The following is a 26,108-nucleotide window of genomic DNA, read 5'->3' as shown; positions in this document are numbered from 1 at the left end:
AACATATGTTTTAGTTATAATGTCTAGCTATCAATAGATCCAATACCACAAGACTGATATTTTGACATGTTTATAATTCAACATCAAATAAGTTGATCTGCATAAAGTGTATATCACTATGGCACATATACCCTACTGCCCATAAGTATAGACATTGAAATGAAAGTTGTTATTCCTTGACAAGGATTCCCTAAGGGCCCGTTTGGTTGCCGGAATTGGACAGGAATTGGCATCACTAATTCTGATAAATTTATAATCAGCAGTTTGGATGCACCAAACCGGAATTGGAATTTGGATCAAATTTGAACTTGGTATCCCTATTTACCCCAAATATTGGAATTCAATCGTCCATCTAAATAGGTGTTATTGAACAAATTCCCATTCTAATTCCAATTTCAAAAAAAATGAGCATTGGACAATAAAATGAAATGTAAGTATTTTTGAAGTCCGCCTTACTATTTCATCTTTTTTATTTTCATTTTTGCCAAATCTTTGGAGATTCGAATCTATGATGTTTTGCAATTAAATTAAATTATTATTATTAATTATGCCAATGAAAAGAAACCATTTCATGATGCCTTGTAACTAAATCAAATCTACCTGGCTGTAATTGGCATCATTATCTTGAATTTTATGAACATTTTCTCCCCAAGTTATCTTTACAGCATAAAATCCATATGTTACCCGTCCATACAGCCTCCCGTGTGTCTATTTCAACATAATCTCAGATTTATCATATCGTTTCTTTTCTGAAGAAATTTTCTTTAAAATTTTTGTTACCTGTATTTCAAGTTGGACTTAAAACACTTTACTTGGTACAAGTCGTTGGGATTATAATTAAGGTTTACAGTGGTAGTTTGCATAAGAAACAACAACGGGGTAACTAAGAAACTCAATTCAGCAACTACTTCATCTGTTCAATTCAAATAAGTCAATTCAATGCAAAGAACAAAACGATCACTTTACAAAGTATGGATACGATAGATCTAATTCTCTACTGGATGCGCTCAAGGACAATATCAATTTGCGGCATAATCAATATACAGATAACAGTAATTAAACTCTATTATTTCAACCTACTGAGGGGCTTCATCATTCACTTGAGGCTGGGTTTCCAGATCTTGCCCATGATCTTCATTTAGAACTGCAGCTTCACAAAATGAGTCTTGCTGAGGTGCTGGGTTTCCTATTCGCACTACTAGAACACTGGATTAGAAAAAATCCAATACAGACTGAATCTAAACTTACTTTCAACAAAGCATGGCAGAGAAAACAAGATAGAGAATGGCAGATTGGCAGCAGTCAATTGCTCTTTCCATGTCATCAGTGATGAACACTGTGAATGACCACCAAAATCTTCCAAAGAATAGAAATTGCAAACTCTGTTGCCAAGTCTAAAACTCTGAGAATTTTCTTCACCACAAGCACAGTCAGAGCATGTTCATATACAGCAGTTCGTTCTTCAGAGCAAGAACAGAGCAAATCTGTGGACGCCAATCTTGAAAGAGAATCTCCATTGAAATTTTTAGACTTTTAGAAAAAGTCCTCCGAGTGAACCAAACAGGTCCAGAATAACAAATCCGGAATATCAAATCCAGAATAAAAAATCAGGAATAGCAAATTCCAGCAACCTAACGGGCCCTAAAAGTAGTGATCATAGCTTGTAATACCACAAGACTGATATTTTGACATGTTTATAATTCAATGTCAAATAAGTTGTCCCTTGTAAAGTGAATGTTACATGAGTATGGCACATATGCCCTACTCCCCAACAGTGTAGACATTGAATGACAATTGTCATCCCTTGACAAGGATTCCTTGAAAGTAGTGATCATAGATTGTCATTCTTCAGGACCTGGAGGAAATCACAATTTTAATACTATTGTCAAACCCTTCACCATAGATTGCCAGTCTCAAGAAATTGGAGGAAGCCATATAGGTATTTTAATACCAATTTCAAACCTTTTATGTAGTGGACAGTAATGTTGTCCATAATCAACCTATCAGCCAAAGATGTCAATCTTTACATTTCTTTTGAAATTCTACCATTTTAAGTATGTGTTCTTTGCAACACATTGGTATGTGTTCTTTGCAACATATTGAAAACCAGGAGTACATGCCTAACTTTTTCTCCAAAGCAGTTGAAGCTCATGGATAAGGTCCTTACCTCTCTGGAGCTTGAGGCTAGAGCTACGACTTTTGTATTTTTCTCTCATACTAAATTATATCTTTTATTGAACATTTTATTTGGTTATCTATGTTTGTCCTAACACACCAAAACAAGATTGCTGTTCTCTTTACAGCATCCTACCTAAAACATTTTTTTATATAATAAATTGTAAATCGTGATTTAAGGTCTGTGTTACCATGCACATGTGTACTATTTGTTAAATTTGGCATTATTAATCAACATGGTGAAGTGATATAGTTGTAGATCACAGTAATAAATAATATATCATTTAAAACCTTAGTTACCAGATTCGTGCCCTAGTGGCCCAGATCCAGATTCGGATCTGATCCAGATCCGGATCCGTGGCTTGTTTCTTCTGGATTCTTCCAAATCTTTTTTTTTTTTTTTTGAATTTTAAAAAAAAAATTCCGATTATTTTCTTATAATTATAATGGATTTGATCTATAGATTCATACTATGAAATGATTTAGAATCATAGTTTCATACTTTAAAATGATATAGTTTTAGAATTATGTATATTTCTCTCATTTTTTAGTATATATAATGCATAAATATATATATAAATATACACGAATCGTAATTGGGAAAAAAAATTGAATCCATGGATCCGATTCACGTACCCGAATCGGATTCGTTTCACAAATCGGTAGCTAAGTTTAAAACATGGCAATGATGTAAAGGAATATGAATCTGGGACAGAGCAATTTACCTTTTGATTTGCTTGAATCTGTCTGCAACTGTATACTATGCTCTGATTTAAATATATATTTTATCTGTATATATATATATATATATATATGTATATGTAAATTTACGTCTATACAGTTCTGCAATTGTATACTATGCTCCGATTTAAATATATATTTTATCTGTATAAAATTTTCTGATTTAACTTCTCTTTTGTATCACTGCAGGTAATAACGTGTGTTTGATGGTTTTCCACGCAGTGATACAAACTCTTATGCATATTGATATGAACTCACACCCACGTAGGGGAATGACTCGACATGGCTTATGCCACATAGGGTCATAACCCTACGTGGTTGTGACCTTTCATAACCAAACCTATAAACTCAAAATGAACGCACAATAATATTTGCCCAGCTTCGAACATAAGTGTGATAGTATGTGCCCTGTGCAGAACAAATGCATGATAGTAAGGTGGAGGTAAAGTTTAATTCAACCGCACAATATGGGAAGCGTTGTCATGACAGCAGACAAACACAGAACACGTACGATGGAGGAACCATAACATAATAACACACACAGCCCTGAAACCACGGCTGAGTATATTACAGGGACTCACGGTGATGAAGAAATTGATAACATAGAAATCAGAATTCGTGATAATAGTTCATCTCATCAATTTGAGTATGTATATATATAGACACACACACACACACACACACGTGATAATAGTTCATCTCATCAATTTGAGTATGTATATATATAGACACACACACACACACACACGTGTGTGTGTGTGTGTGTGTGTATGCGTGTGTGCGTGTGTGTATGTGTGTGTGTGTGTGCGCGCATGAGATGGACACAAGTACATATGTGTGTGTGTGAAATGTGATTTACTGATCAATCCAACAGAAGTTACATCCTTAACACTCCCTCTTAGCGAGGGAGGATTGATCATCGCAGTTTTCTCATCACAGTGATATTCTCTTGGTATGTGCACTAGCATCAATTCTTGGATGCCTACCAATAGAATATGTTATATCCTAGAAAGATATGAGTTATTTGATCTCTAGCTCTGGGACAACAATTTTATGTAGTCTACCATGATAACAGATCAAGAACCCAAGAACAACAATATAGTGTCATGGTCCCCGGTGTATTCCGAGACAGCAACTTAATGTAGTCTACCATGATACGTTTGTTATCATGATCTCCAGCACATTCTAAGACAACTTAATGTAGTCTATCATCAAAATAGATCAAAAACCCAAGAACAACAAATATAGTATCATGGTCTCGGGCACATTCTGGGGCAAGAACTTAATGTAGATAGGTTTGTTATCATGATCTCTGGCACATTTCAAGACAACATAATGTAGTCTATCATGATAACAGGTCAAACTATTGTTAAAATTGTCACCTTACAATAGAGACCTTATAAATACATCAAATGAAAGATCGTCATCTTTCATGAGATAACCCACATATGCAACATTGCAACACTTTTAACATTTAAAATATAAATGACCGAGACTCAATCTCAGAAATTACAATTACATTTTAATCATACCAAGTTTACGTCTAAAGTACTCCACTTTCAACTTTGAAAGAGGTTTAGTAAATATGTCGGCAATTTGTTCTTCAATGCTGATATTTACCAACTTGATGACATTTCTATCTACCATATCTCTGATGTAGTGGTAAGGAATTTCTACGTGCTTGGGTCTATTATGGAAAACTAGATTTACTACTAGTTTAATGCAGCTTTGGTTATCATAATGTATAACTGTGGGGTTCAAGGACTTTCCAATAGACCAACTAGTAACATCCTTAACCATACTACTTCTCGAGCTCCTATAGAGGCAGCTTAGTACTCAGCTTCGGTGGAACTCTGAGCAATTATTGATTGTTTCCTACTAAACCAAGATATCATAGCAGATCCAAGGCTGAAACAACATCATGTAGTACTTTTACGGTTGATGGAAGTGCATGCCCACTCTGAATTTGAATACCCTTGAAGTTGAATTTCAACATTGTCATATTTTAAAGCAAGCCCAATGGTTCCATGTAAGTATCTCAGAATGTGTTTGGCTGTCATAAGATGAATTTTCTTAGGTTCACACATGAATTGACTCAATGCATTTATTGCATAACAAATATCAAGGTGAGCTTCATCAAATACATAAGTGATCCAATTATCTGTCTGTAGTATGTGGGATCTGTAGGTTCAAATTCAAATCCATCACTTTAAGCTTATGAAGGTTTGTCTCCACCAGTGTGGATAATGGTTTACAGTCCATCATCCCAAATTTGGTCAAGATGTCAATAGTATATTTCAATTGAGTTAGGAAAATGTAGTTGTCCTTTTGCCATACCAGGCCCAAAAAATAGTGTAGAAGACCTTGATCATTCATATCAAATTCAGACGCAACATCCTGTTTGCATTTTATAATGAGATGATCTTCCACTGTTATCAGTAAGTCATCAACATAGAGAACAAGTATTAGCATGTCACCATTTGATACTTTGAAGTATATGTTAGGATTCGCTTCATTTTTAGAGTATCCTAATTTGATAAGGTAACTATCTATCCTTTCATACCATGCCCTAGGGGCTTGTTTAAGGTGTCCATAGCTTTCTTCAGTTTACACATAAGAGTTTTTTTCATGAGTGACAAAGCTTTTTGGTTGTTCTAGATATACTTCTTCATCAACAACACCATTTAGAAAGGTAGTCTTTATGTCTATTTGAGGTATCTTTCATCCTTTGGATTCTGCAATGGCAAGAATGCTTCTTACAGAGGTATATCGAGCAACAAGAGCAAATGTTTCTTCATAGTCAATTTGAACCTTTTGAGAAAAGCCCCTAGCAACAAATTTGGCTTTGTGTTTCTCAATACTACCATCTGGTGCAAGTTTGACTTTGAACAACCATTCTGAGGAGACAACTGATTTGTCCTTAAGTCTAGGTACAATATCCCAAAAATCATTTTTCAATATAGATTAGTATTCCTCATCATAGCATCTTTCCAAGCTTGACATGTTAAGGCCTCTTCAACACTCAAAGGTTCAAATTTGATGAGCTCAATTATAAGAGCAACATAACATGAGTGACTTCTAGTTTTTTTTACTTTCTCTAAAGATTTCATCAGGTGCCACATTATTTTCTTCAATCATCTTCCTTGCCCATAGTGGCTTGTTCTGGTTGTTAGGGATTTTAGCATTTTCAGTATTAGTCTATTAGATGATAATGGTTCATGATCTTCTAATCAATTCTCCCTCTGAGTCTCAACTATTGGGTATTCATCTAAATCTGTAGTTGGTTCATCATTTGATTCTTCAATATTTTTAGAGAGTTTATATGCACCATCTTCTTCAAATTTAACATTTATGTTGATTTCAATAGTTCCTTGTCCTAGAACATAATCTTCTTCAAATTTAGCATTTATGTTGATTTCAATAGTTCCTTGTCCTCGAACATAAACTATGTAGCCTTTCAAGGATTCACTATAACCAACAAATATGCCTTTCTTCCTAGAGAGTTTTAGTTTGGTCCTCTTTTCTTTAGGAACATGAATATACACAGGATAGCCAAAAATTCTCAAGCAACTTAAATCTGGTTTGTTCCCTATAAAGAGTTCTTCAGGTGTTATATTTTCTAAGATTGAATAAGGTCATCTGTTTTGGATGTAACCTATCATATTTGAGGCTTCAGCCTAGAATGACATGTGAAGATTTTGATCACGCATCATGGCTTTAGCAACTTCAATGATGATTTTGTTTTTCCTTTCTACCACTCCATTCTGTTGTGGATTATAAAGTACTATATACTCCCTCTTAATCCCAACAAAAGTGCAAAATTCTTTAAAGTTCTTAGAAATGTATTCACCCTCATTGTCTAAACTTAGAGTCTTATTTTTCTTTCCAGTTTGATTTTCCACTAAAGCCTTAAATTCTTTGAATTTCAATGATACTTCATTTGATTCTTTAAGTTTTAGGAAGTAAATCCAAGTTTTCCTAGAATAGTCATTAACAAAAATCCCCCTAATGAGGGTATTGACATTGGAACACACAAATCAATGTGTATAAGTTCTAGTACAACTTTTGATTTATATTCACTGTGTGAAAAAGATCCATTGGAGTTCTTTCCTAATGCACATCCTTTGCAAGTTCCAATATGTTTAGAGTTTAGATGTGGTAATCATGTCACAACTTTTTCTATAAAGGGTAAGGCACAAAAAATGGAGGTGTCCTAACCTTCTATGCCAAATTTCATTAGTTTTGGAACCTTGATGATTTAGTGCATGATTTTGAGCATTACAGAGTTTATATAAACTTCCATCTCTAAATCCTATGGAGATTGCATTTTTTATGATAAAATTTTTAGGCCAGGATAGAACTTTATCTTCCTAAAAGGTGACACGATATCCTTGATCTGCTAGGCTAGAAATGGAGACCAGATTTCTTTTGATAACTGGTACAAATAGAACATTTTTCAATTGTTGGGTAACTCAGATTTTCAATTGAATTGAGAAGGTCCAATTCCTTTCACTGGATAGGTGGAATTATCCCCCCTGTTGTGACCTCTTCAGTTGAATGTCCTTCAAAAGTTTCAAACTGGTCTCTAAATCCAATTATGTGTCAAGACGCTCTGCCATCAATTATCCAAGTATTCTTGTTTGAGTTTAGTTCACTTGATAAGGCTAAGAAGAATAGAGAATTTTTTGCTTCCTTGACTTCAGCTATAGAGGCTTGAGCTTTCCTCCTTTCAAGGCAAGACCTGTGAGTGTGTCCAAACTTATCACATTTGTAACATTGTGTTTTAGACAAGTTTCTATTTTTGTAAGTTTGATTATTCTTCCCTCTTTTGTTTGAAATTTATTTTCTTCCCTTTATTGTTTGTGTTAGCATGAAGGGCTTGTATTTCTCCCTCTTTATTTGGACTGATCCCTCTTGTAATTAGTTTTGATTCTTCCTGTGTGCAGTCATTCTTATGTTGATCAAATTTTGGTAGAGTAGGACGTACACTAACACCTTGAATAAAGGATTCCAAGTAGTTGGTAACCCTTTAACTATGAGGGATAATTCTAGATCATCTACATTATTTCCAATAGTAGAAAGTTGATCTTTCAATTATGAAATTCTCATAAAATAGGATGTAGTTGTTTCTCCTTTATTCATCTTGATGTGCAGAAGTTGTTGTTTCAAGGTAAGCAATATGCTCATATTATTGATCTCATATGTATTTTGAATAGTCATGAACATATCATAAGCAGTTGTTAATTTCGATATAGTTGGAATGATATGGTCCTTGACAGCATCAATAATAACTTTCATGGCCTTATTATTATGTCTTTTCCATATTGATTTATCTGGTTCATTATCAGGCATTAATTTGTTTAATTCTACATATCCTTCTAGTTCAAGTTCTCAAAGAATTATCATTATCCAAATTCTCCATGATACGAAATTTGAAGCGCCTTCAAGTCTGTCCTCGAGTCTCGCAGTGTTCACCATGATTGCACTTTTGAGTGGATGTAAGTCTGAAAATTTTAATTGTAATTTCACCGTCTTTATTTGATCTCTATCAGTTAGGCCCGGATACCATGCAAAGGACTATGAAACTGAGATAGAGAGCAATTTATCTTTTGATTTGCTTGAACTTCTCTTTTGTACCACTGCAGGTAATAACATGTGTGTTTGATGGTTTTCCAAGCAGTGATACAAACTCATTTTGTATATTGATATGAAGAGTCATACCCCTACACCCACGTAGGGGTATGACTCTACATGGCTTATGCCAATCTTAGAACATAAGTACGATAGTACGTGCCCAGTGCAGAACAAATGCATGATAGTAAGCTGATGGCAAAGTTTAATTCAACACAATATGGGAAGCATTGTCATGACAGCAGACAAACGCAGAACACATACGATGGAGGAACCATAACATATTAACACACAGCCATGAAACCACCGCTGAGTATATTACAGGGACTCACGGTGATGAAGGAATTGATAACACAGAAATCAGAATTCATGATGATTGTTCATCTCATCAATTTGAGTATATGTGTGTGTGTGAGATTCACACAAGTACATATACATATTAACAGAATTATGATTTACTGATCAATCCGACAGAGGCTACATCCTTGACAGGCAATGATATTTATAACCAAAGACCACAGGTACATACTAAAAGGTGAGTTGAAAAGGAATAGAAAGAGGTTAAATATATATATATATATATGTTAGGCGCAAAGAAACGGTTGAACTAAATATACATCAACCTTTCACTGGCGTGTGGCACTGTTTAACTCACATTAACCTTTTATGTTTCTGTGCATGAGCAAATAGTCCCTTGAGCTGTGAATTATGGTGTGAAACACCTTTGCATGAACAGACCATACATACCAAGACAATGCACAAAACAAAATTGAACCAACAAGGAACACCAGAAACAACACAAAACGGGCAACAAGTATTTTGGGAAAGCCAAGAAATGCTTCCAAGATAATATATTTATTCATTTATTTATTAAAGACAATTATGTTTTAATGCAGCCTGAACATCCCCATTTCACATAAAATAGTGTGCACTGCATGTAAATGACTTGTGACCAAAATACTTCTTACAGCAGAAGTAAATGGCAATCAAGCTGATAAGCTTAACCCTGAGTTGGCAGGCAATTTGAATACACATACATTATATTCCAGTTTTTCTTGTATATACCTAACCAGCAATTTGATCAGTGTGAGACTTGAAAATATGTGTTTGAGCTCTGCTAGGGTTTAATGCTTTAGGACATTTCTGCTTGTGTCTTGTCAATTTACACAAGATTGATTGCATCCCTTGCAACAAGAGCGCTTTTGCAATGAAAGTGGGTTTGTTAGGATTTGGGGACGAGGAACTGTAAACCTTCAAATCCTATATTTAGTTGAATTGTATCATATTGTAATGTTGTAAAATAATGTGCCTATAGGGAAAGAGCACTCACTTAGATAGAATCTTGAGATTCTGTTCTTGTCAATCTCTGCCATGTGCTATTGCCAATAGGTCTTATAATGAATGTAATATGTTACTGAATAGGGGGTTATCAAGTGGAATATGACTAGCATATCTTTGAACAGCTATTAATAGCCCATGAGTAAGAGGTGTGCGAAGACATTATTTATTGCATCCACTTGGTCATAGAGGCCAGCCAATCAACATAGACATTACTTACTATGTTCGCAGGACACTTGGAAGGGGCCACATGGGTTGACTGTGGGCCACCTTGACTTGGTTTAGGCTCATGGTTTTGAGCCCATGGTTTTGAAAACAATTCATGGTTTCTTAGGCATCCTTGACTACATATTGAGGTTTTGGATGGGTGTTGCATGTTCAATTTTACCAAGGTCTACAAGAATTCCTTTAGGTTAGCAAGTTGAGCTTATTGAAGCACAAAGACTCTGCTATTGTATTGTAACACTTGTTACTGACCAATACATTAGATGTGTGATTTGGAAGCTAGATAGTTTTTTTCCTTTGCATGGTTTCCTATGTATTATCTATCTTGTTCCTCTTCTTCTCTTCTTGCTTTCTTGTTATGTATCTAGTGCCATTACTCTACAGATATTTTATTAGATCTGGTCTACTTGCACTGCTCTCCTATTTGTATTAACTAGGAATTGTTTTACTTTTCCTTTCAACAATCCCATCCTTAGAATGGCCATTTCCACATCACATGCATCTATTTAAGTATCTGTCAGTAGTGGAGTTAACCATGTTCATGATTTTTAATTGTTGATTTCAATGTGCATTTTACCCCATTAATATTAAAATATTATCGAATATTGATCTTCAAATTGAATGGAATTAACAAATTGATTTGGAGGTCTTTGATCTGGGATTAATTTTGGTAGGGGACATTACAAACATGATACATTATGTTCTGCCTGCCCACAAAAATATCTTTGCGTTGAAGTGGACCTTTACCCAGACCTTCAAGAAAGCATTGATATGCAAGTACGTGATAAGTGTTCAAGGCAACATGGTTTATACATCAATGTCCAACACTTGCTTTTCTGTCAATTTGTTAAGCATGAGATTTGTGATTGGTTCTCCTCACCAACACTGCTTGTTAGACCAAGCCTATGAAAAAAGCTAGCAAAACTAACACTGTTGTTAGACCATAATTGCCAATAAGGTCAACTAACAAAGCATGGGGACCCGAATGCCCTCAAGAATGACACCCACAGTGGAAGCATTGTTTCACTCTTATAATTAACAATTTTCAGCTCAACCCTTGCTGTCTAGCATTACTTGGTAATATGTCAATCATAGGTTTCGTTTCACCCACCCACAAAAGCACATATAGGTTCAAGTGGATCTTTCTCAAAGCCTTAAGGAAATCATTAACATACAACTATGGGATTAGTGTCTCAAGCAATGTATTGTATATACAAATTCCCAACACTTGCTTTGTTGTCAATTTTTTAAGCATAAAAAATGTGACTGTTTCTCTTGCCCAACACTATTGGAATGTACTTGCCAATAATAAGGTCAACTAGGCAAAACTGAGGTCCATTATGCCATCTATTTGGTAGTCAAGCCCACAAGAATAAACATCACAACGAAGGCATCATCTAACCCTTGTAATTCAAACTTTTTAACACAACTTTTCTCATCTAGCATTCCTCAACTAATATAATCAACAACTCTTCAGATATTACAAATTTTGTTTAACGCAACTAGGGTAGGGTCCTATAACACTTCCTCATTGTTCCCACTGCCTTTTGCCACAACCAAAGGAATGAGAGTTTATTCAAGGAAGCTATTGTGCTTACCTTGACAAGTTATGGAAAGTTAACATGCACTTTGACATCATCGCAAGATTCTTTACGGATGGAATGTTCATGTCCTAACAAATCTTAGCCACAAATGTCTAGATATGGCCAATTATCAAACTTCAAAAAAAACAATTCTATGAAAAAACATTAAGATTGATTATAAACTTCAAATACCACTTTGGTACCATCCAGTAAAATGTTTTATACCAAATGTCCAACCATGAACCAAAAAAGGGAGAATGGTCACGATATTTTATTCAAACTTAACCTCTCATGTTATTAGTTGGAATTCTAATGCCACCAACCAAAACATTCAAGAACTTCGATATTAATAGTGTTTCTAACTTCTCTCGGAATCATCAATATTTCTAAAGATTGTTGAGCAAATAGCATTTAGAGGGCAGCAATGTAAACTCTTTGAATTTCAACATGGTTGAACCATGGGAGAAAGGAAGGTTTGCTTCTGTAGGTGCTTAAAATCGTCCCAAGCACTATTCTAATTTATTTAATATTTCTTGTAACACTATAATTGATTATTTATTAATTAATTATTATTGTCATATTCTTCTACCTATTTAATTAAATAGATCCATTTTTCTAAAAGTATTCGAATTTTATTCAAATACATCCCTCTAATGTATTAAATTATTTAATACAAAGAGCTCCATAAATCCCCTTTTTAAATAAATTCTATTTATTTAAATCACTCCACATGATTAAAATTTCTAAACCCGCCATTTAATTTAATCCTAAATCCTACCTAAAGCCTAGTCTACGCCCATCGCTCTGATCCTTCTAAGCCTACCCACTAGTTAATCCCACTTGCTTAGCCTAAGTACCCCTTTTAATCCCTTTTTATCCCCTAAGTGCGAGCAACTCAATCCCTGGGAGCCCCTTTCATTAACTCCTCCAAAAGGTACCCTTACACCTTTGTCCCCCACTCCTTTCCTCAAGGTTGCTCACACGTGTGAGCACACCTTGAGCCACTCAAACCTTAAAGGCTTGTTTTGACTTTTGCATGGCTTGTCCTTTAGCCCATGTGTCTCCCTTGTGGCACCTATGTGGATGGCCACCTAGATGCCACCTACTCAAGGTCTCTCTCAAGCCTATAAATAGAGCCCTTGTCTCAAGCATTTCTCATCTCCTCATTTGCATTGTTAACGTGCTAGTTTAGTGCTAGAGCTTTTAGAGATTTTCATGCATTGTGCTAACCTTTGGTAGTTGATTTAGATTCATTTCATTGCATTGGTAACTTAGTTTATTTTCTTGCATCCATCTTCACATTCTAGAACACTCTCAAGAATGGTTGCTTCCATAGCCATCCCTTGAAGCATTCTTGCTCATTTAGTTAGTTTCATGTTCATATTCATCTTTATTCAATCTTGGGATTCATAGTTGTGTTTGGGGAGAGCACATCCACATCCCTCCATCTTATGCACACCAACAAGGTCCATTTGGGGTGCTCTTGTTGAGTTGCTCCGAGGTTGCATGGGGATTATTTCTCTTGGTTGCATTAGTATGGTGAAACTCAAAATAGTTAGTAGTTCTCTGCTTTCATTTGACTCTTGATATATGCATATCCTACTAACGTTTTCTTGTTTACACGTCCTCCCAACAAATTAGATTTTCACGTGTACAGCTTCTTATGTGTTAGTGTATCAACCATTTAGAGGCTTGGTTCTATATTATTAATAAGCTTGGACTAGTCAACCACAATCATGACCATCAACCATCCTTGCCCATTGCCTAGTTGGTCCAATACCTCTCAAGATAATGAGCAAGCCATTTTGGAAGAATCTTAGCTTGCTTTGTCTGGCTAGACAATGTAGTGTCTACACTTATTCTCTCAAAATGCTTCCCAGTTATGTTTTCCACCTATTGGACCAAACTATAGATGGAATCAAGAAGACCGAATTTTTGCGGAATATTGCTCACCTTTGCCATGAAAGGACTACTGCTTAGATTAAGAGCATTTGGAACTTAATTACTTGAATAGAAAAAGATAGGAAGGATTGACTAGATCCCAAGGCTATAACCTTCCTTCATTTCATCGCAAGCCAATCACAATCTTTCAAAAATACAATCATGCAACTGAAATGTCCCTTTTCTGATTTTTGTATGATATTTCCAACCTCTAATCAGATTTTCAAGATCAAACAACTAATATCACAAAGATCCACCAAATTTCTCAAGAAACCCCAAATTGGGTATGCCAAAAATTGTGCCAAAAGCTTCACAGCTTCACCTATTATTAATAAATCTGGAAGTGGACATTTTTACAGAAATTTCAGCAGCATAACAGCCTACAAAATGATATTTCCAGATCCGTATAGCCTTTACACAACAGTTCTCAAATGTAGGACAAAAACTATGCTCATCAGGCTCCCGAAATTAACACAAAAATGCCCGAAAACACCACAAAAACACTAATAATCTATCTCAGAAGTTTAATCACGTCCCAATACATATATTCAGCTCTATTTTAAAACCTTAAATTCTAAAATACAGCAGCAACCCAAACTGATATGAAATACTCAACTGAAAACACCAAACTCATACAAAAAACACACCCGAAAACCCACAAATCTGCACTGTTCAGCACAAAGGCAAACTCTGTATGAGCATGCACATGGAATGGCTTCAAACTCCCGTCCTTAGCCTTCCTGGAAACCTGCAAACTCCCGTTCTTGGGTCTCCCTGGAAACCTGCAAACTCCCGTTCTTGGGTCTCCTTCTCCACAGGTTTGGCAGCCTCTGAAGAATAACAAAGAATGAGCAAAAATCAAGTTCTGGCCTCTGCCCAAAATGCCTCCAAACCCCTTAAAAGAGGGCATAACTGTAACTCACGTCCAAGAGAGGTTAATGAAACATATTTTAATAATAATTTTCATTTATTAGTCCAACGGTTTCCAAAGATTAACCCCCTTTTTCCGAAACTTCACTTTCTTGGGCCTGCCTGCCTTAGCAAAGATTATTATTTTTTAATTATTTGAAAAGGGGACATGACAGCAACCAACACTAAAGATTTGTCAAGTGTTTTATAGTGGCTTAAACAATTCTCATTTGATGAGAATATGCAACTCCAATCCCTCTCACTACACCATAAGCTTAGATTGGCAAAAACCTACACAATAAGGGCGGCTCAACTCAAAACCCCTATGCATTAAAGAAAATTGGGGGTGAGATTTCATAAACATCATTTAACCATACTTGATCTTGAAGGGAAGTAAATTATTTCCTCATATACCCTCCTACCATTTTACATGCATTTGATTCTCTTCACAAAGTTTTATTCACATGGTAATCTCCAAACCTAGCCTAGCAAAACATTCTAGCCTAATGTCTCATAGTTGTTGAATAAATGCTTACAATAGGTCAAGGAATAGACCCCCTAACCCCTAATTTTTCACTAGAGCAAGGAAAAGGAAAATGTAAAAAGCTTAAAAAAGAAAAAAAAAATTACCCGGCTAGATATACAATTTACAACTATAATTTTCAAAGACAATCATCAAGAATTCATAATAGTTCTCAATTAGCTCTTGTGTCCACATGAGATGTGATTTTGTACCCTATTTGTATTTAAATCTAATACAAAATACTTCCCTGTGGTTTTCATTTGATTCATTTTGTATCAATAATTTGCAAATAACAAGTATTTTTTAATAAATTCAATACTTTTTAAGTTGTCAAGTTAATGCTGAAGCAGAAATTTTCGGCCTGCCAAGTCCAAACACTATAGCTTGGATATTTAAGAGCTAACTTCTAAATCTAATATTTGGTGGAGAAAACGCAATGTTGCAGATAAGCTATAACTCCCATACCTCAAATGTCTACCTTATAGAAGTAAAAAATGCAAAAAAATGGGCAGAAGCCACAGGTAATCACAAACTGGCAATCTTGCTGATATTTTGGGAGAACATCATGATCTAAACAATGTCAAATATTGCAAGTTAAACATATTTTTGACAAGTCAGGGCACTTTTTTGGACATAAAAATCTTTTCTTTTCTGCACACAGTTTTTTTAAGGAATCAGCGCATTTCCTAGCTAGATTTGAAGATTTACAATACTCAGCAATCTCTTTTTACATTTACATGGGATTTTTGGAGAGACCAGAAAATTTTCAGCCTGGGTTTGGGGCTTCTGGGGGCTGTAGGATGCAAACTGTAGTGTTTCAACTTGATTTTGAATCAACATTTGATAATTTTCAGAAAAAAATTTCAATATTTCATGTTCTTTCAGGTTCAGAAATCTTATGAAACTCTTCCTTATTATTTATTGAAACAAAGTTTTAAACATATTGCCTTTTCTTTTGCATGAAAGACCCTATCCCCCAACCCTAAACACCACTTTCTTTCCAGCATTCAGCGTATGGGTTATATAGTTTGCCTTTTTTATCAAAAAATACTCAACGGTAATCCTAGGAAGAAAAAAAATTTGGTGGTTACAGTTTCAATTAGAGCCTTTCACTTTGATTGAAAAATGACACTGCTAGTATGTAGTTATCATTTATGCGCTATGCAGAATGCATTGTGCAACACTACGTATTCAGAGATATGAATATAAATGAAAACATTCAGGGTGTCCACTGTCATTTAATTAGCTCTGAATTTCTCTATTCAATCAAAAAGCCTTTAAAATTAAAAGTCAGTTCAACTTATATATATATTTGGTATGCATATCTTCTAATATATATATATATATATGATTTGCTGTTTCAAATAATTCAAAAATCCCATTCTATACACTTGTACTGGTCTATCTATACACTTGTACTGGTCTATGTATACACTACGTCTGCAAGGTATGTACTGGTCTCACCGTACTCTGTAATGATTGAAGGAAGACTGAAGCAATTAAAATGTTCCATGATCATTTTGTTCTGCAGTCACCACCTATAATTATGGTGACAGGAGTCACATCCCCAACAGGAGTGACTCCCGCGTGGAGTCACGACCATTGGGTATGTGACTTCCATGTCACACCCAGTCAAGAAGTGATCGAGGATGATAAAAACAACTGTCAGTGATTTAGTTTATAGTCACTCTGATTTAACCAAACTCAATTTGAATGGTCAGCAGTAACAACTAACAAAGCAATCAAGAGGTTTATTATTATACAATCAGTTGTAATTAAAGGTGAATTTGAACACCATTTATATGCAATGATATATATATATACACACACACATATATACATAACAAAGGATTTGATGCAGGAGCATCTTGCATCACGAAATAAAAGGGGGTGTGATTAAAAAAATATAAACAAAAACTGGAGGAGAGAGAAAGTGACGAAAATAGAAGGAAAAATAATTTTTAAAATTTTTAAAATAGAAAAATGGAGCAAAAAGGCTTCTTTGTCTACCAAGGTGCATAGGTGGCATAAAGAGAAAATAAATAAAAATAGTTGTTATTTCATTTATCGAGGTGTCTAGGTGACATCTTAGAATTTTGTGGAAAGTTCCTTAAATCATGCATTTAATATTTGTTGTAATCTACAAAGGCAATGTAATTTTCTAATTGGCCACATGGTGGTGCTTAGTTGTATTTAAGTGGGAATTAAATATTTGTTGTGAGGTATTTGTATTTACCTTTTATCCCACATTGGTTGTGTTTGTAACATCTTGGGTGGTAAGTGCCTATTTAAGCAAGGCATATGAGCATTTGTAATCAAGCTCTCAAGGTGTGATCTCTTCTTGTATAGAAGCTTGGAGAGAAGGACGAAGCAGAGGAGCGAAGTTTGAGAAGAGCTAATAGTTGTGGCTTGGGAAACATAGAGATTGCTTGGTGGCTTGCGAGCACAAGTTTAGATCTTCCTTGGAGGTTTCTACTAGAGTGTTGATTGGACTAGCTAGGGTTTGGATTGGATCTTGAGGGATCTTGCAAAACTATTACTTTCTTTGTATTTGGCCATAGCTGGAAAGGCCTTTCAACCCGGCACATTGCATGTAATCAATTATTTTATGAATAAAGAGTTGTGTTTGATATCAAATCTTATTTCTTATGTTGTGTCTCCACTGTGTGGTTATTTGTTGGGGGCTAGGACATCTCCTTTTGGGATTCTCCTACCTTGCACTGCATCAGGATTATTCTTTATTATATATCATTCACATTTCTACTTAGAGTTTATCCAACTAACACTATGATCACGTTAAAAAAGCCTTTTTACTTGATAGCTGATAGGGAAGTTCTAGTCGTGCTCTTAAATTCTTGCTACCACCCAATTTTACTACTATCTTGTTGGATGTGTTCAAAAGCTATCTATTTTAAGCAAAATAAACTGTTGGACTTTCTTTGTGCTAATTCAAAAGACATCAAAGGGTTTCATAAAGTTTCATGGGACTGAATGGTATTCGTCTCCAAGGGATTCATTATATTGTAAAGAAAGTGCATCTAGCAAGAGAAATATCTTGAACATAGGTGAGAAAGATAGACAGCATTGGGTTCAAGATGTGATGCTTAAACATGAATGCTCAAAGAGACCATGTTAACATATTCTTCAATGAAATCAACGACATTATTAAGGATGGGAGTACTTCAAAAGGTAGAGGTTGGGTCTTTTAAGATTGCAAGTACTTCTCTAAGAAGGAGTATTTCTCTACATAATTAGTCAAAAATTCAACTAGAAAGAGCTTCTTAGACATTGCATATCCCAAGAAACTCCCAATGGCGAGAGAGCCTAGTATCATCTTGAGTTTCGTTCCCTCTTAAATGCTCTGGTGCCTATTAAGATTATAGAAACTTTTGTTGCTAAAAGCATTTGGAATCACTTGGGTTAACTTGGAATTAGATAGATTTCAGTCTACCATATAGCTCTACAATCAATATGCATTCTTTCTGGTGGACTCACATTCAAAAATTTCATTGGCTTTCCCCTTGCTAAGTTGCATTGGACTAAAAGCTTTAAAAAATTCAGAATAGGCAAAAGAGTTATCTCCAACATCTTTGACAAGAAGACAAGGAAAAGGCTCTCACGGTCAAAATCGAAAACAGAAGTCCACATTCTGTGTCCACTAATGAGATTCATATGACCATTCCTGATGAATCCAATCAGGAAATCAGCATTCAAGTGCCCTCAAATAGAAAGCATGAAATGGCATACAAACATGTCTCTTTGCTGGTACACACATTGGCTTGGTTACCATCTTATTTCTCCAAAGTCACGCTTTAGGCTCTCAAAAACTGCTGAAATATGAGTTCACTTGCCTACGTTTTGAGCCAATACTTAGGACAACTTGGAAGTCTTTTATACCTAGGTTCACTAGTTGGTACTTGGCTTCTTTACATGGAAATTGCCCATCCTCAGTCCCTGGCATGCCACAAGTCTAAGAGTATTAAGAACCTTTTATGGTTTTGAGCTTGAGCCTAGAGCACTTGAAACTGGATTCATTAGAAAATTTCACACTGATTTTTTTCACTTTGAAAATTATCTTAACAGGGGATTCAACCATGTTAGCTACAAAGTACAAATAAATTTGGAATATTTTCACATAGAAATTATTTTTCAGCTATGGAAAGACAGTAATACCATACTCAGTAGTAATGCAATTGATTGTCATTTTTCTGTAGCTGGCAAAACAAAGGTGTTTCCAAAGCCATGCTACATATACAAGTACAGGCCAAAACAGTATGCGTGGAGGTTGAACACCTCTAACCTCTTACTGGAAACCAAGAGAATGTCACATGCAGTTCACATGTGCCTCCACATTTCTCTCATTGGTGTTTTCATCCACGTGTCAAGCCATGGCAAGTGAAGGCAGAGAAGCTAATAATAATTGGTGGCAGAGAAGCCATTCCTGCACCCATTATGATTTTTCAACACATTCCAGAATGCCTTAACCCAGCATGGTGTCAATGGTATAAATAGCAGTAAACCTAATAGTTGAGATGCTTGACGACGAGATAAGTTTCCTAGGCTGGCCCAGGCCATTTCACCAGCCAGCCAAAAGGAGGAAGAAAGACAAGAATATGAAATTCAAATGTGTTGGTAACCATTAACAGTAACAACCAATCATATGTGGTTGACGATAAACCACAAAATCATTCTCCACCAAGTTGTGGGCTTGTGGTGCTTATTGATATCTTTGCTTAGGTTCACTTGCTCTCTGGGCTTTTAGGACTAATTGTCATAGTGTATATTGATTGTATCATTGTTGAGACTTTGCTTTAATTGCTACCACGTATGATAATGAATTTTTAAGTTCATTTAATCACTTACTGTATAATGGTCAATCATTCCCAATGTAACTTGATGTCACGGGACTATAATTTTGTCCACTTGTTTTTTGTGTCCACTTGTTCTGCGTATGAATACTGTTGCCCTCTATTTGTATTTTAATATACAAGGGCACTTCCCAATCAAAAAAATTAATAATTAATTTGGCCCTCATCCATTGCATCACCTTTATAATGTCAGATCATAAAAACTATTTAAATCTAGGTTGAAGAACCAAATTAAGGTACAGTACAGTAGTAAAGCAAAAATTGGGCCATGCATATTCTGTGTACATCTGCACACAAAACATATTATATATATATATATATATCCTAAAAACAGGAATTAAGTTCAGTATACCACATATCAAGCACATGCTAAACAAAACCACCATTAATTTTACAATAAGAGTATACAAGTTCAATATCAGTTTGTCAAACTCAAATGCCATGATAGATGTTCAATCTTCAATATTGACATAATACAGGAATTAATTAACGCCAAATGGATCTTCAAAAAGACCAACATCATGATCATCACTGATATTAGATGTTTGTGTAAGTTATGAACATCAATATAGGGTTTAGGGAAACCTTATGAAGGCTAAAAGTCAAAGAAAATTGGTAAATTCAGATTCAAAGCAATATCCATGGCCTGGAAATGTCCCAGAATTGCCTGGGCACGATACCAAAACATTATGTTTTAAAAATATCATGCCTTGACCAATCTGTAGACAAATCATTCCCAGTTCCAATTCCAGTAAAGTCGTACTTCATAACTGGTATTGTTGAGGTTTCAGGCCAATTCGGTAAATTAGATTTAAATAGATTACCTAATCATATAGGACAGATGTCAGCCATAATTTGTATTATGCATCCTGACATTCATAAGTGTATGATTTAAATTTCACTTTTCTACAGTACAAATTACAACTATACTATTTAAACCCGTGCTTATTATAGTGTTTAAGCATTGTTGGTACCAACAAACCTTGAAACCATTTTAACCATCATCTAACCTCAAAATGTGAAAAATATACAAAATTCAAAAGCAACAAACTATATCACATGCTCATTGACCGGATGTTACCTGGGAGCTGTATTATGCATCCTGAACTTCATAACTATATAATTGAAATTCTACTTTAAAATTTTAAATATTGTCAGTACCACAACAAATTTGGAGTCCATTATATTCTTCATCTAACCTAAAATGTGCAAAATCCATTAAACTCGGAAACAACAAACAATGTCACATACTCATTGACCTACATTTAAGATTAACATGGCTCATACAACTTTTAAGCACAATTCACCATTTGACCAAGATGTATTCATGCCTTTGCTTGATAGACTCATGCTGCTTCTTGCTTTTAGGGAGATATAAAGACCCGTCACAAATCTAAATCCAAAAAATAGCACAATGATCTTATGAAAATAAAAAGTACATTCTGCATAGCTAGATAGTCAATAATTTTTTTTTATTTCTAGCACATTATATCTCTGCAAATAAAAATTAAAAATGATTATCACTCCTCTTTACCACTTGCCATTGTCACTAATCTATACTACTTGTTATTACTCCACTGTACAACTTAACAACAACAAACACAAGGAGTGAAGATGAATAAAAGTACCTGCCCGCAATTTAAGAAAAGACCTGCAAGCTGCTCTTCTGTCACCTGTTTTGACGTGGCAATAAATGATCGTTAACATCAACCTCCAATCAAGCTAAAGCAAATGATAGAAAACTTCCTAAATTTGCAATGGTGAACATAACAATAGCTTTCCGAATTCTTGCAATTATCAAACAGAGCAATATATGCCCGCATCTACATCTTAAATATGGGCCAAATAAATCCTCTATAGTCATTGGGACTATAGTCACCCAATTTTTTATCAGTAACATTTACTTCAGGGTAACTGCCACACTTTTGTAAAAATCAATCTTACCAAAACAAGCATTGTACTAAGCATCTTGATGATAACCATGCTAGCACTGAAATTTCTCTTCAAGCTAGGATTGGGAATTGCTTCTTTGCCAATTTCTAATAATTTTTCTTTAAAAAGTGGCAATGCACCTGTTGATCTATGTCAGATACGTAAACAGTTCTCTTGACACTGTCTTCACGCTGAGCTCTTAAAGTCCTCCCATTAACTCTTCGTTTGCCCTGGTTATATTTGTTTTTCTTCTAACATGTCATGTGGTGACAGAAAATGTCAATATGTCAATAATACAGTCGATAAGCAAGTGAACATACTACTATAAGTCATTTATATTATGTTATAATTTTATTTGAAAAAAAATTAGAAGAAATAAAACAAGCAAGAAACTTGGAGAAATTTTTTAAAAGCAAAAAGAACTACATATAAATGCATAAGTAGAAGTATTTTGCAGAAGGTAAGAAAACAAATGCAAGTGTAAAAAATGCAATTTTTAAGGAAAAGTTAGAGAAGTTCAAAGAAAATAAAATTATGTCACATGAAAATGAACAAAAGCTATTAAAAACCTACACATGTATAGAATCGGCGAAAAGCAAAAGAAAGCAAAAAGGATTCAGTTTTAAAAACATATAAATAACAAAAAGAAACAAAGGGCAAAAAGGCAAAATTTGATTGCACCAAAGATCATATATTTGATATTTCCTTTCGGGTGGAGGAAGAAAATGCATAGGCAGAATCATTTGATTTCTTTTTTGAAAGAGATGAGCTGAAGCAATAAGTAATCGGGGTTACCGTAATAAAATAACCTATGTACATATCCCCAGGAGAGATGGTTTATATGTTCACAGAATGTTGAGTGTTTAATATGATAAACTGACGCACCGCATACAAGGCCAGATACAAATCCCAGGGGCGTTTGATGACCAAAACCCAAATGATTTATCGGGTCAGCTATCTCACCAGGAACGTGACCAGGTGCAAGTACGGCTAACCAGGTGTAAGTCAAATGTTAATTGGATAGATTACCACATTAGACACCAGGCCAGGTTCAAGGCCTGGCACAAACCCTCGTGAATTTGAATAAAATATAGCTCAACTCCTCAAGAGGGATTTATTAAAATGGTAAAAATATAAACATAAAATTTCATAAATATCTCAATATAGAAAACAGAAATTAAAAAGCCAGCAACTTTAGCAGAAAACTGTGATCCTTGGCAGAAAATGTGGATAAAATCTTTCAGCCAATGAAAAAGAAATCCAGCTCAAAACGCTAACTCCAATGCAAGGATATGTTGCTGAAAATGAGGAAGAGGAACAAACAAAAGAAAATTGTTCAAGAAAATCCAAAACGGTACGGATCAAGAGTACAAACCGAACAGATCTTACAAAATTAAAAAGCAACGACATCAATTACAAAAATCATACCCGCCTGTTGCCATTACTGCCGTTATTATTGCCACCGTCGCTAAGGGGCGAGGATCTGTAAGACGTGGGGATGAATTCCTCAGCTGCAGGGTTCAACTTTGACAGCAAATCAACCAGCTCCCTCATCTCACTGTTAAATCCGCCTTCTTTCTCCCCACTCGATACGTCAGAGGTTCCATTCCCGTGCTGCATATAATTTGCTCCGCCACTATTGCTTTCCACCAAAGCCATTTCGAAAAGATGAGGGAAGACCCAAATCAAAACAAAAAAAAATGGTTAAATAGTATATCTTCAAGTATGGATTAATTTTACAGAAAGCTCTGTGCTATGGGTCATAGAGGACCCTTATTATTATGCCTCACAGCATTTGAGCGCTCTGCAACACAAACCAAATTGGAAACGAAAATGGAGTGTTGAATGGCGATATTTGTTTGCATGTTTTTGGTTTTGTAGATGCGCACTCGACTTTTTTTTCTTTATTTGCCCATTTTTTAAAATCACCCAAGTTTTTAGCATAATAATTAATTATAGCGGCATCAATCGATGATCATCGTTATCATTATCATCATTGTGATGGGTGATATCACCGGATTTTGTAGTTTTGTGTATTACACTGGCCGAGGTTCCTTGTTTCACAGCTTAAGTGTCATTTTTCTACCTCACTATTTCTGCCATAGAGCTTAGCTTTTTGCAGTTGTTAAAGACTCCTTTTAATATATTTTCTAGCTTTTGACCTTTGTAAGCTTGTGTACTTTGTAGGTAGTTGCAATTCTTTCATGGATAGGATTGCGGAGCCCATCTCCAAATTTTGATATTTATGTTACTTGCCCCATCTCCAAATTTTGATATTTATGTTACTTACCTAGATATATAAGTGATTTCTACTAAATTGTTGTTATGTTGAATGGAGTAGGTATTGTATTTTATTTTTAAAAGTGTAACAATTATATTCATAGAAAATGAATTTGTAAGTTAAGTTAAAAGGGGAATCTATTTTAAATGGGTAGTTAAGTATATGATAATTGATTGTGATTTCGTTTTAAGTGGTCAATTACACTATAAGATGGTAACCACACCTAGATAACTAGTTAGATATTTTGATAAGCATACAATTTGAGGTGGCTATCACACTCGAGCTACCAACCATACGATTTGAAGTGATTCCAATATTTGAGCAGCCAACCATATACTTCAAGATGAATACCACATTTTAAGATCATGACTATACTTGCACAACCAACCATGAACTAAGATCATCATTGCACTTACACAACCAACTGCATCCTAAGAGGTAACAATTATACCAAGGCAACCAAACATTTACTTAAACATTAGAACATAACTTTGATATCCCACGCAACTAAGTTAATGTTGATAAGTAGTCGTATTCAAAAGTAACTTCTATACCACACACCAGAAAATTTAATTTTACTATTAGCATTAAATGTATCTTAGATGTACACATAGTAAGTTATAATGGAAGTCCACGAATCACTACTTGGAAATTCACTTTCTTATCTCATACACTGAGACAACCAAACATATACTTGATATTAGAACGTAACTTAGATGTCACACACCGCTAGAGTTAATTTTGATATCAATGTTATAACTTAGAAATCACATGCCACTAGAATTAATTTTGATATCTAAGCTATAATTTAGCTTTGATATCACACACCACTACAATTAATTTTGTTGTTAACACTAAATTATAGATTAAATGTGTACAGTATAAACCATAATGGAAGTCTAAGAGTCTACTTATAAATCTACTAAACGTCAATTAGATAATTTAATGTTGAAGAATATGCTTTAGATAGTACAAAATAAAAGGTGGAATAGAAAATTAATAATTTGATGTGCACTAAATATTTTATGTACAATTTGCATACCAATATCTTACAAATGAAATTCGTATAATAACAAAATGGAAGTTGTCACTTGTCATTTGACAAGGAAGAAAACAATAGACTTATCTTTTTGGTGAATGACATGAATCATAATCATGGTGTTATTGTATAGTTAAGATATTAATATATATTTACAATAAAGTACTTAAAATATATACATTTGAAAAGAATGAAAGTATTTGTTACAGTTGTCAATTTAGTTTAATTTTAAATTATTATTTTTTTAATATTATTATTTTTAATTATATTATGTAACATTGATGATTTCAACAAAATATTACTAATAATTATAACAGAATATATAAATATTATAGTGGAACTACACATTTTAAAAATATATATAAAATTATTTAAATTTAAATTTGATATAATTATATTAATAATAAAAAATACTTATTCATCAATAATTTAACATTGTATTAATTTTATATAAAGGCAAAGGAGACAAATGTGCAATGTCGTGCCAAAAGCTAAACACGAATAATCGCTCTTTTGATACACACAAAGAAAACCTAAAGAAGGAATAATAACTCTTTCAATAAACACCAAGCAAACATAGATAAGCAAAAACATTGTCCTATCATAGGGGAAAGTTAGTTCCAATCGGAAGTAGACCATGGATTACATCAAAATAATTGCTTCAGAAGAAACAGGGGAATGGATGGACATGGGATTAAGCTACTACCCATTTTCAAACTGAGAAAGATCTATGGAAGGAAGGGAATAGGGATGAATTTTGTGGGAGTAAAAGAAATGGTAGTAAATTCCAAACTAATAAGATATGGACACATAAATCAAGTTTTCAAGTAGTAAAGCCTATTTCACCCCATAATAGAAGAAGCATGGTGGTGACGGTCTCATCTATTTACATGCAACCAAGATGGGAACATTTCATTGAGAT

At 34.6% G+C, this 26,108-nt stretch overlaps 1 protein-coding gene across 2 annotated transcripts in view; it reads right to left on the bottom strand.

Annotated features, from left to right (window-relative positions):
• Window positions 1–23,713, bottom strand: part of LOC149570286 (polyadenylate-binding protein-interacting protein 11-like) — a 32,810-nt gene extending 9,097 nt beyond the window's left edge. For both annotated transcript variants that reach the window (XM_089822919.1, XM_089822920.1), the window contains exons 1-3: window positions 23,295–23,713; window positions 22,007–22,114; window positions 21,563–21,607 (exon numbers count right to left, since the gene is read on the bottom strand). In XM_089822919.1, the coding sequence (XP_089679045.1) occupies window positions 21,563–21,607; window positions 22,007–22,114; window positions 23,295–23,525 (384 nt within the window). In that variant the 5' untranslated portion in view covers window positions 23,526–23,713. The remainder of the gene's footprint in view (window positions 1–21,562; window positions 21,608–22,006; window positions 22,115–23,294) is intronic.
• Window positions 23,714–26,108: the final 2,395 nt, after the last annotated feature.

The sequence above is a fragment of the Cupressus sempervirens genome, chromosome 3, assembly GCF_028749045.1.
Source record: "Cupressus sempervirens isolate cs-2001-9-10 chromosome 3, ASM2874904v1, whole genome shotgun sequence".
Classification (NCBI taxonomy): Eukaryota; Viridiplantae; Streptophyta; class Pinopsida; order Cupressales; family Cupressaceae; genus Cupressus; species Cupressus sempervirens.
Note: the sequence above shows the minus strand (reverse complement) of the source record. Positions and strands in the feature narration are given on the sequence as shown.